General features: G+C 38.9%; 1 protein-coding gene across 2 annotated transcripts in view; it reads right to left on the reverse strand.

The window, feature by feature from the left end:
- Positions 1-18,663, reverse strand: part of CRIM1 (cysteine rich transmembrane BMP regulator 1) — a 205,106-nt gene that overhangs the window by 146,010 nt on the left and 40,433 nt on the right. For both annotated transcript variants that reach the window (XM_082356695.1, XM_082356694.1), the window contains exon 2: positions 10,267-10,440. In XM_082356695.1, coding sequence (XP_082212821.1) covers positions 10,267-10,440 — 174 coding nt within the window. The remainder of the gene's footprint in view (positions 1-10,266; positions 10,441-18,663) is intronic.

Genomic DNA, 18,663 nt, shown 5'->3' on the forward strand with positions numbered 1-18,663 from the left:
AATGTGTTTTTTATTTGGTTAAGGGAAGGGTTAGTGTTTCTAAACTTGGTAAGCAATGTTAACTTAATTCCTCAAAAATATATTTTTAAATTAGATAATCTAAAGCAATATATTCACAAGCATAACATTGATTTCAGATGTACCTAGCCTAAGAAAAATAGAATCTGTGATGAGTAATTTTAATGAAGTAAATGACTAACTTAAGAATTGTGAATCGGTGCATATGAATGTCTGGAAGCAGAGAAGGCACAGTCCCTGCAACACAGAATGCCTGGCTTCAAAATAAGTAAGGATCAGAGTTTGAGAGATTCTCTTTTTTTTGGTAGTTCAGTACATATATTTTATTATCAAGGATTATGTAACAGCAGTTTTGAAGGGCCAAGTGCTTCCCAAAGTTCCCTGAACTTCATAAACCTTGTAAAATGTACAACACCTATCTCCGTTTCTATCTGCCCTCCAATGGAATAATTACAGTACTGATAATTTGTAAGGACTGTATAAATTTAATGCTGCTGTATCATAATCTTACAGTACACAGCAGTTATATTTTGAGAGAACATTTAATTTGACTCTCAGTATGTCTAAGCCTGTGAATGAATGTTTACACTGGATCATTTTTACTATAGTCAATACTATATTATGAAAGATTTGGGGATAGTGATATTTAATACCATGCAGATAAATATAACTAAAAAAAATTCATAGATATAAGGTCTTAGACATATTTCTAAAGTTTAGCAAAGGTCAAAAAGGTAAAGTTATATAGAGAATCATCTCTACTAAAAACAAAACAATTTCCCCAGCATCCAAAGTTTGGGAATTTGTTTGTTCCTCACCATGTGATCTCACACATGCAGTATGAAATGCCTCAGTGGGGTTTTAATTTCTTTTTAATATTTACTTGGAAAAAAGTTTTTAAAGTCATATAATAAAACCATTACTATGTATTAATATTTGAAGTAAAGCAATTTATACATAGGCTCCGTTTTTAAAAACAAAAATGTATTAGAAAGTAAGTCCAATGATTACTTAAAGACAAGATGTTCTCTCACAGCAGTACAGCAAATCCAGGGAGGCAGATTCACATAAACCCTCTATGACTTTGCTACTCAAAGTGTGGTGAAAAACCAGCCATAACAGCTCCTCCTGAGGGTTGGCTGGAAATGCAGACTCGCCCATCCTGGTCCAGTCCCGGTAAATCAGAATCTCTGTATGACGGTCAAGCTCTCTCAACTTTAAGAAACCTATGCGATTTCCCGTGCGTGATACCCAGGGCTCACCGTGGACCTCAAGCCCCATGTGGGAATTCGGGATGGGACAGAGTTGGGTGTACCCGTCATCTCTGTACTTGTATTATGGGATGGCAGCAGATTTCTTGCTACAGATGAAAGTGCCTCCATCCAGCACTGTTCCAGTGGCGAGAGGGTCAAGAGGGAATTCTGCTGCACTACCTCAAAGATGGACTGGATACTAAGTGATATGCCCAGCTCTCTTTGATCATATTTTCTTGGGGTACTTTTTTGTGAGCATCCCACCCCCAGAAAAAACCAAAAAACTTTTAAGTAAAAAAGTTCTGTGAATAAAAGCAGAGAGAATCGTAATTCTTTCTACATACTAATTAAATGTGTGTCTACTGACAAACATTACAGATGGCATTAAGAGCCAGAATATCTGATTAGGCCACACAGCACAGGTTGTACTGCAGGCTACAGACCAAGAGAAAGATAACAACCAAGAATAACATTTAGCACTTACACTTTACTTGTGTGAAAAAAATAAGTGCAATGTAGAAAACTAAAAATGGAGTAAGAAGCTCACATAATAGTTAACATTTCCTTAGGCAGGACTGAAATAGTAAATTTAGGGCACAGAATAATTAATAAAACTTAAGGCTCTGAAGCAACTGCTATTTGGATTTTTAAAAACTGAAACAAAAGTCTACTAAACAGAAGCCATTTGTCTGTGTCATAATTAGTTTAGCTTCAGAGGATACATCTTACAATGTAAAAATCAAACTTCCCTTTGCTTTAAGCAGCAGAAAAAATACAGATATAAAAGCCCATATAAACATATTCTTTCTAATCCTTAATTTCTGCTTAAGCATACATATCATGCAGTGTAAGTTTCCGAGATAGGACAAATGCTTATAAATATCATTTAAGACATTTATAAAATATCTTTAAAAAAAAATCAAGGGCTTCCCAGGTGGCGCAGTGGTTGAGAATCCACCTGCCAATGCAGGGGACACGGGTTCGAGCCCTGGTCTGGGAAGATCCCACATGCCGCGGAGCAACTGGGCCCGTGAGCCACAATTACTGAGCCTGCGCGTCTGGAGCCTGTGCTCCGCAACAAGAGAGGCCACGATAGTGAGGCCCGCGCACCACGATGAAGAGTGGCCCCCGCTTGCCACAACTAGAGAAAGCCCTTGCACAGAAACGAAGACCCAACACAGCCAAAAATAAACATATAAATAATAAAAATAAAGGAATTCCTTTAAAAAAAAAAATCAAAAGCCAATTTCCACAGTGGATCTAAAATGTGAGTCAATTTATGCACCTGACCTTTCAGGCAATTTAGAAAATGGTCTTTCAGTTAAAGGCAAAACAAAGTCAAACTGGTGGCATCTGAGGTTCAGTGACTCATAGCATGTGCTCGATACATACTTTTTGAGTGAACAAATGAATGAATGAATAAAGAATTAAAGCAGCTCTAAAATGAAAGGAGCAGCCTCAGAAGGCACTTGTACAGAATGCTGAGGAAAGGATCCTTCTGGACTCAAAGAGTCTACGACTACAACGCTATCTCTTCACCTTCCTATCCCATTATTTCATCATCTTAGCGCTCCTACTCTGAATGGCTCTAATCTCAGGTGGGTCTGACCTCCTAGACTCAAACACTTGTAAAGGCTTTCTTGAATAAGGGGGCACAAATCAATGAAGTAACCGATCAGTTAATTAAAATGATATATTGTTTTATGCATCCCACTATGTTGGGTGCCAACAGCTGTGTTTTAGGCTAACTTTCAGTCTGCTGACGTTAACAGTTCTGAGGCTTCCTTCCACTATACTAACAGAGCACTCGACTCTTCCTGCACCACTGTCGCTGCACAGGTCATTTCGTCTTGATTTTGGTGTGTTAACACTTACTTTAGGCGCTTTTTCCTCCATTAAGCACGTTACTGTCACATTAATCTTCCTAAAAGTGCTCGTACTCCTCCCATCACTTATAAACTCCAAGGTCACTGACAGCACCATACTCTCCCTGGGAGGATGACTCATGAATCCTTATCTCCAGCCCAGATCTCTGAGTTCCAGACCCATAACTCCCATTTTTCCCATGATTCGCCACAGATACTTCAAACATAACAAAACAGACTCAATATCCAGCTCATCCTGCCTCCCATAAGGCTGCTTTCCTTGTATTCCACATCCTAGTATATGACACCACTATACATAGCCTGACTATCATGCCCCTGCCAAGCATCTATCTTTTTTTTTTTTTTAAAGCTTGATTTTTTTTTTTTTTTTTTTTTTTTTTAGTTATTTATTTATGTGGGATCTTCCCGGACCAGGGCTCGAACCCGTGTCCCCTGCATTAGCAGGTGGATTCCCAACCACTGCGCCACCAGGGAAGCCCCTCAAGCATCTATCTTGACAATCACCCCTCACCCCCAAATCTGGGAGTCTTCCTCTTCCTCACCCTCCAAAGTCAATCAGCCACTAAAGCCCACTGACTTGCCACCTTTATCCCTTCCATCTGGCTCCCTCTGTCCATCCTCTCTTGTCTATCTCCAATGCTGCTCTTCAATTCTCCTTTCCCTTCTGTTGAACCACTCAATGCATTTCTCCAAGTTGGACTCGGTTCCCAATTCCTCCACAAAGCCTTCCTTTACCCCTCTTATGAATGTATAGCAGTTCTTATTTCTTATTTGTCCACTCAACATAAGACAATGATATAAAATACCTCATGACAATTTTTGACTATCTTTTCTCTAAAATATCTTATAGAGAAAAAATAATTAAATACAGCCTGAAATTAGAAAACTTTAAACATTACCTCTAAGTGCTTTCAGCTAAAACAAAGGAGGACTTTCTTAAGTCCCAAGTGTCTTCTTCCTTTTGCAAAATGTTCACTGCATATAGCTCCAAACAGGAATAAGTTCCACAGCACCCAAACTATTCCAGTAATCCACGTGATGTGTGATGTCAAGCAAGTATATTTAAGAACATATTTTATGGCTCCCACACAGATATCCCTTTGGCTAGACTCTGCCTAGTGATAGATCAGTGTGAATTTGGGTTGATTTTATTTTTCTCTAGAATCTCCCAACAAGGTCAGACCTCCTTGTGGAAAGGGCTGACTTTTCCTCAAGGATGTATGTCTGTCTTTGTAGCCCTCAGTATACTTATCATGAAGCTATATATATGAATGCTACTTAATGAGTTAATTACATCAAAAATTACTTAAATGACAAACAGCTCTACTTCGGTGTCAAATTTAATTTATCCAAAACAAAGCTCTTGAGTCCTCCTTAAATCTGCTCTTGCTCCTAGTAAAGAACACTACAGTTTGCTTAAACCCCAAATCTAAGAGTTCTCCTGGATTCCTCTTTCTCTCACCCCCACATGTCTACAAGTCTACAACAAGTCATCAAGTCAACAAGTCATCAACAAGTCTAGTTCCAAATCATCTCAAACCCACCCATCTCTCCATCTCCAGCTCTCAGGTCTGAGTCCCTCTTATCTCTTACCTGAACACTACCTGTGGACAATTTCCCATTCTTGCATCTTTCCAGCCTCCTCCCAAGTCTCTTCTCTACCATGCTCATTTTTTAGAACACATACCAAATTACATTACACTTTTGTTCACAATCCTTTAACAGCTTTCCTATGTACTCATCACAAAATCCACACACCTCGTCATTATCTAATACAAGGCGTTGTGTGACCTGGCCCTTACCCACCCCTCACCCCCCATGACATTCCAGCCACACTGACCTTCTTGCTTTTTCTCGACATTCTTTCAACACACCAAGCTCTCTCTCAACTCAGAGCTTTCGCACTTGCAGTGTCCTCTGCGTGGACTTCTCTCCCCTCAGATCAGCACAAGTTCGACTCCTGCTTACAGTCAGATTTCAGGTCAAATGCTCTTCCTTCATGGAAAACTCCCCTGACATCCTTATCTAAAACAGCTTCCCCAGTCAACCCAGTAATTCTCTATCATATCATCCTGACGATTACTCTTCATAGCTCTTATCATACTCCGTGATACTTTCCTGCTCACTTTTGTGTTTATTGTCACCCCTCCCCTTCTGAATGTGAGCTCCACGAAAGCTGTATCCTCAGCAACTGGAACTGTGACTAGTACATGTTTGGCACTCAATGAATATCTGATGGATGGATCGACAGACGAATGTTTTCTAGGGTGTTTTACATCCTTCTCTGAATCTGGCATGATTTCATATTTCTGATTACTTCTCGACTTTATTACCACCACTCTGAATTATAGTAATTTTTTTAGAAAACAAAAGCTACTTACCCCAACCTGTAGTCACATGCAAACTTAAAAGTCCAACCTATTCACTGTATCATGGAAGTCTTTCGTATCAACTTTAACTACCATTACCAAGCCCAGAGAGGCCCCTCAAGAAAACCCTTGTGGCAGCCACAGAGGCTGGTACTGTTTTTGTTAATGTGGTCCCCTCTACTGATGGTGTATCAATTTAACTTTTGTGGAGCATGTACCAAACCGATGATAAATAGGTAGTATGGCATAAAACTAAAAGCTTTGTTAAGATCAAGGTGGGATGACTTGCAGTTCATTCCCTTTATCAGTCTTTCTCTTCTTCCTCAGAGAAACAAAGATGATTCTGACAAATTATTCCGTACAAAGGCATGGCCGCCTGTTTATCCAGTATCCTATTTCCTCTAAATTTGTGACAAACTGACTTTATGATGATGTGTTCATTAAAATCCAGGACCAATACCCTCCCTTTTAAAAAAGTATAATACACAAGAACTTTTTTTAAATACTCTGAAACTGCCACTGTTCTCCATAAATTTATAAATATGGTATTGAAATGCTTTGCAATGACTTCCACACATTCTAAAAATGTTGTTGTAATTATGCTTAAAATTCATGTTCAGAATTCGCTCACAAAACGTAGTAATGGGGACCCACATTTTCCCATTATGCTCTGGCAAGAACACTAGTCCTTCTGCCCCACCCCCAACTGCATACATACCTTCACATTACAAAATGCCCCAGAGAGCAGTCCTCAAAGGAAGGCTTTTAACTAGAACTAACTATTCACCTTCTCATAACAAACCTCAAGAACTAAGTCTAAACTTACCAGGTACATCCATCATCTCTGGACTCAATCTTCCTTGGCTCTGCAAAATCACCCATGCTCTGCACAACCCTCCCATCCGAATCCTTCTACTGTGCCTTCTAGAACTCGTGGATTGTCATCACCAAAATCCCCTTTGCTGTCATTCTCCCCTCCAGATGGTTGCCTTCACCTTTGTGCTCTAATGGAAACCTGGGTCCTCCTCCCTGACTGCTCTCTGTTCCCTGAAGTCCTCTCAAGTGGGGACGGATTCACCGCCCACATGCCATAAATCCTGGGGGTGGGGTAGGGGTCCTCTTTGTTCTCATCACTAATTTCAGATCATTCTTCCTCTTCCCCTTAAAAAAATAACATCTTGTTTGCATAAAGCACATGCAATCACATGATGTACCAACTACATGTAGGTGTTGCATTTATCTACAGAACTTCTGCCTCTGTTCCTTCCCTACTGACTGCTGCTGTATCCTTCCCAGCAGCAATGGCATGGCCAGTCACCATAAGCACTCTCTTGCATAACTCTCAATCTCAGTGCCCTTCTCTTTGTATCAGACTCATCAGGAAAAATCCTAACCCTGGTTAAAGCCACCTCTCCACCTCCACTGCATGCACCAGAGCTGGGGAAAAGCGCACAACTGTGCTGGCTGGTCTCCCTTCAAATTTATAACCTCAAGTAAGCTATCAGCACTAGCAGGTGACCCTAATACGTTTCCCTACTTAATTCACTCGTCCTCTCTCTGAGATGTCTATTTTCCATTTCCTCTCCCTCCCCAATTTTTCACACCCCTTCTTACGCCTCAATGTCAGCTGATGGCCTTGTTTTACACATCTCTGAGAAAGAGGAACAATTTTGCTCCTCTCCCTCCTCAAAGACTTTGCTCCTGCAGTCATCACCTTTCTTACATTATCAGTTTCTCCCTTTTTACTAGATCATTCTTGTCGTCATTCAAACATGCTGTAATATCTTCCATATTTTTAAAGTGCCTCTTGACCCTAAATCCCTCTAAAACAGCCACCTCATTTTTCAGTTCCACCTTTTGAGATGTTTTCCCATTTCTGTTACTCGTACTATCATTCTTCTACTCTTTCACGTTAGGAACCCCAGAATCATCTTTGTATTTTCATCCCTCCCTTGTCTGTTAGCAGATACTGCACGTTCTTCCATCAAAATGGCGTGTTTCCATCTCTTCCTTGCTTTTCCCCTGCCATCCCCTAGACCAGTCTCTTGTGACACCACATCTAAATAATGGAAACAGCTCTCCAACAAGCTCCACCAAGCTCTCCAACAGAAGCTCCACCTGCAAATTCCTTCCACGCCCCACAACCCCAATCTGCCTAACACTGATTTCTCCACGCTCTGCTGCTGTCGGCTCATAAACCTACAGTGATTTCCCATAGCTCTTATCACCAGGCCTAACCTCCCTGAGCCATGTGGAAGACATTTCATCATCTGGTCCTGTCCTGCCTCCCCATCTTTAGTTCCTATCACCTATCAACATAAAAACTTGCTCTTTTACAGGAGTTCCCTGGTGGTCTTGTGGTTAGGATTTGGCACTTTTATTGCCATGGCAAAAAAAAAATAAACTTGCTCTTTTAGATTCATTTCCCAAGTGTCTTTCATGTAAGTCATGCAACTCTCACTTGTACATTTTATTCTTTTGTCCATATCATTCTTCTTCCTGGAATCCATCACCATCCAAATTCCAAATTGTTCAGACTCCTCCTCCTCCACAATACCTTATCATATAATGCCAGGTCACATTTTTTTGGCCCTAAATTCCTATAGCATCCCAAGTCTTCATTGCGTTTATTAATGATTTAATTATATACAGTGATATACCATCACTAACTCTTTCATTTGCAATATATACTTGCATAGAAGTAGAGCTTTTTCTTCAAAATTATCTCACAGGAAAGGGAAATCCCCCAATATTGATTTCTTACAAGGCCTCAAATATTACAGAGTGCTTTATTTTAAAAAAAACAAGCACAATTTGTGGAAGATACATAAACCTTAAATGACCTCAACCAGTCCTACTTTCGGATTATAAAGAGGCCATCAGACAGAATCTGTTAAAAAAAACAAGGGGAGGGGGGGCATAGAGAAATTTAATCAGCCACAGTAATTATTCCTGAGGGAATGATGTCAAAATTGGAAGTGCTGGATCTTGTAAACAGCCTTTTCAGAAACACCTGAAAAATCAATGCAGTCAATCTCCACACTGTAAAGATCATAAATATACACCTCACTAATTAAAAATGTAACTGTCCTAGTTTTATGTGAAAAGACACCGTGTTTTGGAACAAAACTTCTTGTGATAACTTGGATTCAAAATCTGCTGCATCTCCAACAACTTAGATGGCAATAAAGAGGGTGTGCTCAGGAAACAGTGTTAAATGACACGGAAATCAGCTCCAGCAAAGACAATGACAGTGACGGTGAGGCATTTGAAATAGGACTAAAACAGTTTTCTGAAATGTAAGAACAGCAAAAAGTAATACTCTAAATTGCTGTATTATTTTATATGACGTGATAAAATCTGTATGAATAATTAAATTAATTTAATAGACATTTGACCGCTTCATCTCTACCCCTGCAAGTTTATACACTGAAGTTGGCAAAATATACTATTTTTTTAGCGGACAACGGGGGTGAAGACGGGGGGAGTAAAGAGCCGCAAGACAATAAAAACGAGTTTGGTAACTGTGTTGTCTATGGCATAATGTGATTCAAAAAAGACTTTACACGGTTAGAACTTGGCTTGTCAGTCATCCACCGTGTAGAGCTGAGTTTTTCAATTTTCAAATGCAAGGACTAGAATAAATGTTATCTAAGACTCTCTGTGTTTCCAAAATTTTATTTCTGTTGTTTTCTATTGTACTCTCTTTTAAAGATTCAGCAGCATTGGTAAACACAAAGAGTAATGCTATTTTAGAGGCTACTGCACATTTCCCATTCTTTACTGCCATTTAATATGTCTGAGAAACTTAATACAATTCAAAAACTTCAGCCCTTGCTCTACTGCCCTTATAATCTTGATTTTGGACTTGGAAAATCCTGGGTATTCCAAACTATATTACCAACTTCTCCATCTTTGAGTAGCATCATTGTAAAGACAAAAGGTATACTTAAAGTTTCGTTCAGTTTTCTTTTTTCCTTGAGCAGAACCTGGGGCTCAGCAAGAGTTCAATGCTGATCAGGGGCAGGGCTGAGACTCAAGCCCATGCCACACCCTCTGTTAATTCTGGTGGTGAGGCACAGCACTCAGCTCTGGGCATGCCACTCCTAATTACTTGATTACTTGATATTTTCAATTCCTAAATTTCTTTTCTAGGTTTTATGCATGAATGTATAAAAGTTATGGGCCACATTATTTTCTTGTTATTTTAATGTGATTTCTGACTTCATTCCAGAGGGGAAGCACCCAATGACCCATCCACACCTATATGATTTTCAGCCAGTCTCAGCCTCCGATCGCCACTGCACAAATCTCCCACCTCTTCTAAAGAGATGCACGTTCTTGCCAGATGAGCTGCATTTCTAATTAGCGCTCTCCTCATGGAGCACCATCCTATGGTAAATCACGTGGAATGGACATGGTAACAACAGATGCTGACCTCAAGCATGCCACGTGTGAAATCATCCATTATGCAGAGATGACCTAGGCAGGCTGGCACAAACTACCCTGGCCGTACTACCGCAGCATGACCATTCCACCACTTTCAGGAAACACACACGTGCGTGGACACACAGGCACACATACGCCATCACGTCCGTACCTAGTCAACTCTCTGCATCTTGTTTGAGATGATCAAAGCTACCAATCTCTGTAAGCTTGTCTTTGCCCTTTCCAGCTCAAATACCATCACTGCTCAGAGTTACACAATGCTAACGCTTATGACTGAAAATGCGTACTTACCTTCAATCCTCTTTAAAGCTGAAAGGCACATATCCTTCCTTGGAAACTCAAAGGGATTGTTACAGGTTCGAATGGTGTCACACTCACATTTCCCATTGATTATATTGCAGCCAGAGACAAGGTTTTCATTGCATGGTTCAAAACCAAGCAGTTGGTCATCATCCCAGTTCTCATCTGTAAAACAATTAACAACCACATAATGTTTGCTTGTTAGCTTCATTCAAAGGCCTGTCTGAAAGCAAAAATGTGCGAGGATGTCAAGATTAACATCCGATTTTGACACCTCAATTTACGAAAGGCAGTTTGGCTGCAATTTTACAAATGAATGAAACCCAACCTCCTAATAAATGAGAAGACTGAAATATAGCCATACACGTCAACATTAACTAGCTATATATACAAACGTTTCTGATCAAAAACCACTACTCCTCTGATGTGTTATTACAGAAACAATTGAGATTCCTTTAAATTTCTTCATTTTAAACAAAGATTCCAGGATTTTCCCATGTTCAATAAAACTACATCTGTCAATCTACAAAATTATTCCCAAAAACCCCCAAATTTTTTTACCCCATCTGGTAGAGACCAGCTTCAGGTTTAAAACAGCTCTGCAACTTCATATATCAAGGCAGTGCTAATAAATGTAAACAGACACCACCCAAGGAGTCAGGAATGGGATACAACGGAGGAAATGCCCTCCAATGCACTTCAGTACAAATGCTAATGTCCATTACTGCCCACAACCAAAGCCAGAAACAACAACAAACAAAACTAAGGGCTACAGCCTAGTGAGAGGCTGAGGTCGTCAAATTCTGCAGCTGAGACCATATCAGTGTCCTGGGCCATGGAATGGAGTTGACTGTAAGAAATCAAGTAGATTTTAAAACCAACTTTCATGGGAACCAGTTCAGACAAATGAAACAAACATGACAGAACCACAGCAAGACTCAATCCTTAATAATATTCCTCATAATTGAAATGCCTCTTGTAGGAAACCAGACTATTTCTCTGAGTCTCTGTGATGTTATGAGTTTTTCCCCCCTCTTAACATTATCTTTAATAGATACTTTATCACACCTTAACTGGGTACTGACTATTAAATAGTAAACATGTTTCTGATAACCATATCTGGAGAGAATCTTTTAAAAGTGCTTGAATTTAAGATACTTAAACTTGTTGCTCAAAGTAAGGCAGGTATAAAGACATCTTAAGAATGTGTTTTCACAAAAGACAGTGCAAACAAATGGCTATAATTTTTATAAGGCTAACTTTTCCTTCTGGTGACATCGTTGACTTACTGCCTAAGTCAGGAAAAGACTGTTCTCCCTCACTGAAATAAATAATTTTCTTGTCAAGGGGTTTTTAGAAGGATATCATTTACAAAATAAAGAGCTTCAGGGTGATTATTTGAAAAGGGAGAATAGAAAATCTCCTGTGTTTTGATTTCAGAAGATCAGGCTCTCTTATTTGATCAAAGCTTCATCTCTTAGTAAAACAATTTTAGAAGTTTGAACAAAAACACAAGTTATCTGTTTTAAGATTTATTTTCCTACTTAGACTGTATTTGGTCTTTAGAAATAACAGGTATATAACATGTATACACACAAAGGGACATTCCTATCTTCAAGACAACAGTGAAATTACTAAATTACTTTCAAAGGAAAACCAGAATAGAATATACTGAAACAACTCAACACAGTAAAGTAGGTGATAATTTAGTCTTTGGTTATAACACATGACAAAATGGCTCACGTAAACAATTTCTTATCTCTATATTTAATTGTTGACATGTTATTAGTACCACCAGCCTAATACAGTTCAGCAAAATTTACCGTAAAGAAATTCTTTTGACCGTATATTCAAATTTGTAATTCAAAATTAGTTCAACCCTAGGAACCTAAAAATCAGTAAGAAACTCAAGTAACATTTGAACTACTGAAAAACTGTATTTCTCCTCTTTCCCACCCCGTATTCCAAGAAGAAATCTTTATTGCTATCTTTGTAAATATATGCAGTTAATGTATCACCAAATCAAGTGGATTCTGATGCAGATTTTTTTTTCCACAATAAACATCCCTTCCCTCCATCATAACTGGAACTCCCTGAAGACATCACTCTCCTGAACCACTGCAGCATCCTCTAACCTGTCTCCTTGCACTACCCCATTTCCCACACTGTCAACCAGAATCATCTTCCTCAAAAGACAAGCCTGCTCATTGGTTCTCTCTTGCCAACAAGAAAAAGTCCGAACTTCTTATTGTATAATACAAGGTTCTTCATGGTACAGCTTGTACCTACTTGTACAGACTCATCGTGCACCAATCCCTCACACATCCTAATGCTCCAATAAGCACACAGATTCTCACTACAAACCCTCAATAAATGCTCCCATGCCTTTGCTCACAGAGTATCATCGCCTGGAACACCTCCTTCTCGCCTTCCTCTGATAACTCCTATTCATTTTTCAAGACCCAAGGCAAATGTTACCTCTTTGAAAAGTCTTCTCCAACTCTGAGCTCTCTATCCTCCACGCTCCTACAAACACCTGTGCGCACCTCTTACCCTTTCTAATAATGGTTTCATGCAAGTCTAACTTCCCCATTAGACAGAGGCCTCATGTGCAGGAGGAGCCAGGTCTTATCCAACTTTGAACCTCCTTAACCCCAGGACTTAGTACAAGCGTTCAGTAACTCTATCTAGTTTTCCATGTCACTGGTATGGTCAATGCTGTTGACTATGCTTTTTTTTTTTTAACAGAAAATGTCTTGTAAACAAATGCATAGACGTATAACAAGGAAAACATGTTTCATTATAATGAACATGTTTACATAATAAAAATCTTATTCAAAAACCTTATTAGTGAAGCATTAATGAGGCAGGCATTTTGAAGAAATGCTCAGACATACTTTGGTACCTTTCTCTCTAGGCATCAGCTGTCATTAGTCTCTTTCCCAGTTCAGCTCTAGACTTCAGCCTCTTATCAGCTGGCTGGCATCAACAGCCCCTCCAAGGAGTCCATCTCAGGGCCAATTTGTTTTCACTGCCAGATGTTTTTCTCTGCCCCCCCACAGGAAGACCACTTCCCCTGAGTGTGGAATCAGAACTAAAAGGCAACTTCCCTTAATGCCCTCTCCAGCTCCTAACTGTTCTCAGCAGAAGCCTCTCGGCAACAGTGACAGGCTGCACCTGATGGTGCACAGCTAAGCCTGACCATCCCCTCAGGAAATGTCACGGTCACCCGGTCCAGTCAGGAGGCCTCTGACTCTAAAGCCAAAAATGTCTTACATGCTTTTATTTTCTTTTTTGAGAGGAAACCCTTTCCATTCTATGCCCCCCATCCTAATCAATACTTTGTTTTTCTTCTTGGCAAATAGTTCCCTTAGCAACCACTGCTTTATAGGATCAAGTACAACATGTTTATGAGACAAATGCTTTTATGTTTTTCTATTACAGAACATTATACTTTAATGTAACAGCCATCCAACAGGGACTGAAAGCAAAAATTTAATGAAGTCTGATTATACAGAAATCAAATCTGAGCCCAATACTGCCGCTGACAACACTTGGCAAATTTGATGTTTTAAAATTTCTTTTCTTAAGTAAATCCACATATACAGCACAAGGATCAAGGTTCTGATTCTGATATAGTTTCTGATTTCTCCTTGGACTGGTCAGGACTTTAAAAACAAGGAGGGGGGGGTGATTAAAAACAGGAGTACTGCCCTTTAACTATTTATATCAAGTAGTTTTTTCCTAGTGCTCTCCATGGGACAAGATGTAGTCTCCGAGCCTGAAAGGTCAAGATAATGGAGATACCTCTGCAAATGTATTTTTAAGTTTGTAACTTCTGCAAGATACCAAATCCGAATGTGATTTTCTCTATATACAAAATGAAAGAAACGTGATAATTTCATGTATGAATTAGAATTCATGCATGTTCAAATATATGCAAATATGTGAGTACTCCAGTGAAGAGTCAGTTATAACTAACTGCTAACCTGACATCTCCACTTGGATATTTAGAAGAAACCAGGAAATGATATTTTACCTCAAGACAACTGTGGGACTTCAGTAGGCAGGATTATTTCATGCATTCTTCCCATTTCATTCCAGAGAATATTCACAAGATGTATAATCAAGGGTTGAAATTTAATAAAATTAATAACCTGTACTGCTTCAATAAAGGGCATTCTTAAAGGAAACTGATTTTTTTTTCCAACATCTTTATTGGACTATAATTGCTCTACAATGGTGCGTTAGCTTCTACTGTATAACACAGTGAGTCAGCCATACGTATACACATATCCCCATATCCCCTCCCTCATGCATCTCCCTCCCACCCTCCCTATCCCACCTCTCTACGTGGTCACAAAGCACCCAGCTGATCTCCCTGTGCTATGCAGTTGCCTCCCACCAGCCAGCCATTCTACATGTGGTAGAGTATGTCCATGTCACACTCTCACCTCGTCCCAGCCCACCCCTACCCCTCCCCATGTCCCCAAGTCCACTCTCCACATCTGGGTCTTTATTCCTGTCCTGCACATAGGTTGTACAGAACCATTTTTTTCTTTTTAGACTCCATATATATGTGTTAGCATACAGTATTTGTTTTTCTCTTTCTCACTTACTTCACTCTGTATGACAGCCTCTAGGTCCATCCACCTCACTACAAATAATTCAATTTCATTTCTTTTTACGGCTGAGTAATACTTCATTGTATACATGTGACACATCTTCTTTATCCATTCATCATCAAGTGTCGATAGACACTTAGATTGCTTCCATGTCTTGGTTATTGTAAATAGTGCAGCAATGAACATTGTGGTACGTGATTCTGTTTGAAGTATGGTTTTCTCAGGGTATATGCCCAGTAGTGGGACTGCTGGGTCATATGGTAGTTCTATTTTTAGTTTTTTAAGGAACCTCCAAACTGTTCTCCATAGTGGCTGTATCAATATACATTCCCACCAACAGTGCAAAAGGGTACCCTTTTCTCCACACCCTCTCCAGCATTTATTGTCTGTAGACTTTTTGATGATGGCCATTCTGACTGGTGTCAGGTGATACCTCACTGCAGTTTTGACTTGCATTTCTCTAATGATTAGTGATGTTGAGCATCCTTTCATGTGTTTGTTGGCAATCTATATATCTTCTTTGGAGAAATGTCTATTTAGGTCTTCTGCCCATTTTTGGATTGGGTTGTTTTTTTTCATATTGAGCGGAATGAGCTGCTTGTATATTTTGGAGATTAATCCTTTGTCAGTTGCTTCGTTGGCAAATATTTTCTCCCATTCTGAGGGTTGTCTTTTCGTCTTGTTTATGGCTTCCTTAGCTGTGCAAAAGCTTTTAAGTTTCATTAGCTCCCATTTGTTTATTTTTGTTTTTATTTCCCTTTCTCTAGGAGGTGGATCAAAAAGGATCTTGCTGTGATTTATGTCAGAGTGTTCTGCCTATGTTTTCCTCGAAGAGTTTTATAGTGTCTGGTCTTACGTTTAGGTCTTTAATCCATTATGAGTTGATTTTGTGTATGGTGTGAGGAAGTATTCTAATTTCATTCTTTTACATGTAGCTGTCCAGTTTTCCCAGCACCACTTACTGAAGAGGCTGTCTTTTCTCCATTGTATATTCTTGCCTCCTTTATCAAAGGTAAGGTAACCATATGTGTGTGGGCTTATCTCTGGGCTTTCTATACTGTTCCATAGATGTATATTTCTGCTTTTCTGCCAGTACCAGACTATCTTGATTACTGTAGCTTTGTAGTATAGTCTGAAGTCTGGGAGCCTGACTCCTCCAGCTCTGTTTTTCTTTCTCAAGATTGCTTTGGCTATTCAGGGTCTTTTGTGTTTCCCTACAAATTGTGAACTTTTTTGTTCTAGTTCTGTGGAAAATGCCATTGGTAGTTTGAATAGCAATTTCATTGAATCTGTAGATTGCTTTGGGTAGTAGAGTCATTTTCACAATGTTGATTTTTCCAATCCAAGAACATGGTATATCTCTCCTTCTGTCTGTATCATCTTTAATTTCTTTCACCAGTGTCTTACAGTTTTCTGCATTCAGGTCTTTTGTCTCCTTAGGTAGGTTTATTCCTAGGTATTTTATTTGTTTTGTTGCAATGGTAAATGGGAGTATTTCCTTAATTTCTCTTTCAGATTTTTCATCATTAGTGTATAGGAATGCAAGAGGTTTCTGTGCATTAATTTTGTATCCTGCTATTTTACCAAATTCATTGTTTAGCTCTAGGAGTTTTCTGGTAGCATCTTTAGGATTCTCTATGCATAGTATCATGTCATCTGCAAAACTGTGACAGCTTTACTTCTTCTTTTCTGATTTGGATTCTTTTTACATCTTTTTCTCCTCTGATTGCTGTAGCTAAAACGTCCAAAACTATGTTGAATAATAGTGGTGAGAGTGGGCAACCTTGTCTTGTTCCTGATCTTAGTGGAAATGGTTTCAGTTTTTCACCACTGAGAACGATGTTGGCTGTGGGTCTGTCATACATGGTTTTATTATGTTGAGATAAGTTCCCTCCATGCCTACTTTCTGGAGGGTTTTTATCATAAATGGGTGTTGAATTTTCTTAAAAGCTTTCTCTGCATCTATTGAGATGATCATATCGTTTTGCTCCTTCCATTTGCTAATATGGTTTATCACATTGATTGATTTGTGTATATTGAGGAATCCTTGCATTCTGGGGATAAACCTCACTTGATCATGGTGTATGAGCCTTTTAATGTGCTGTTGGATTCTGTTTGCTAGTATTTTGTTGAGGATTTTTGCATCTATGTTCAACAGTGATATTGGCCTGTAGTTTTTTTTGTGTGTGTGTGTGACATCTTTGTCTGGTTTTGATATCAGGGTGATGGTGGCCTCGTAGAATGAGTTTCAGAGTGTTCCTCCCTCTGCTATATTTTGGAAGAGTTTGAGAAGGATAGGTGTTAGCTCTTCTCTAAATGTTTCATAGAATTCACCTGTGAAGCCATCTGGTCCTGTGCTTTTTGTTTGCTGGAAGATTTTTAAATCAGTTTCAATTTCAGTGCTTGTGATTGGTCTGTTTATATTCTCTATTTCCGCCTGGTTCAGTCTCAGAAGGTTGTGCTTTTCTAAGAATTTGTCCATTTCTTCCAGGTTGTCCATTTTATTGGTATATAGTTGCTTGTAGTAATCTCTCATGATCCTTTATATTTCTGCAGGGTCAGTTGTTACTTCTCCTTTTTCATTTCTAATTCTGTTGATTTGAGTCTTCTGCCTTTTTTGCTTGATGAGTCTGGCTAATGGTTTATGAATTGTGTTTATCTTCTCAAAGAACCAGCTTTTGGTTTTATTGGTTTTTGCTATCATTTCCTTCATTTCTTTTTATTTCTGATCTATGATTTCTTTCCTTCTGCTAACTTTGGGGTTTTTTTGTTCTTCTTCCTCTCATTGCTTTAGGTATAAGGTTAGGTTGTTTATTTGAGATGTTTCTTGTTTCTTGAGGTGGGACTGTATTGCTATAAACCTTGCTCTTAGAACTGCTTTTGCTGCGTCCCATAGGTTTTGGGTCGTCGTGTTTTCATTGTCATTTCTTTCTAGGTATTGTTTGATTTTCTCTTTGATTTCTTCAGCGATCTCTTCGTTATTTAGTAGTGTATTGTTTAGCCTCCACGTGTTTGTATTTTTTACAGATTTTTTCCTGTAATTGATATCTAGTCTATAGCATTGTGGTCGGAAAAGATACTTGATATGATTTCAATTTTCTTAAATTTACCAAGGTTTGATTTGTGACCCAGGATATGATCTATCCTGGAGAATGTTCCATGAGCACTTGAGAATAAAGTGTATTCTGTTGTTTTTGGTTGGAATGTCTTATAAATATCAATTAAGTCCACCTTGTTTAATGTATCATTTAAAGCTTGTGTTTCCTTATTTATTTTCACTTTGGATGATCTGTCCATTGGTGAAAGTCAGTGTTAAAGTCTCCCACTATGATTGTGTTACTGTCGATTTCCTCTTTTATGGCTGTTAGCATTTGCCTTATGTATTGACGTACTCCTATGTTGGGTGCATAAAGATTTACAATTTTTATATCTTCTTCTTGGATTGATCCCTTGATTATTATGTAGTGTCCTTGTTTGTCTATTGTAATAATCTTTATTTTAAAGTCTATTTTGTTTGTTATGAGAATTGCTACTCCAGCTTTCTTTTGATTTCCATTTGCATGGAATATCTTTTTCCATCCCCTCACTTTCAATCTGTATGTGTTCCTAGGTCTGAAGTGGGTGTCTTGTAGACAGCATATATACGGGTCTTCTTTTTGCATCCATTCAGCCAGTCTATGTCTTTTGGTTGGAGCCTTTAATTCATTTACATTTAAGGTAATTATCGATATATATGTTCCTATTACCATTTTCTTAATTGTTT

Source organism: Balaenoptera borealis (genome assembly GCF_965194805.1).
Source record: "Balaenoptera borealis genome assembly, chromosome: 15".
NCBI lineage: Eukaryota > Metazoa > Chordata > Mammalia > Artiodactyla > Balaenopteridae > Balaenoptera > Balaenoptera borealis.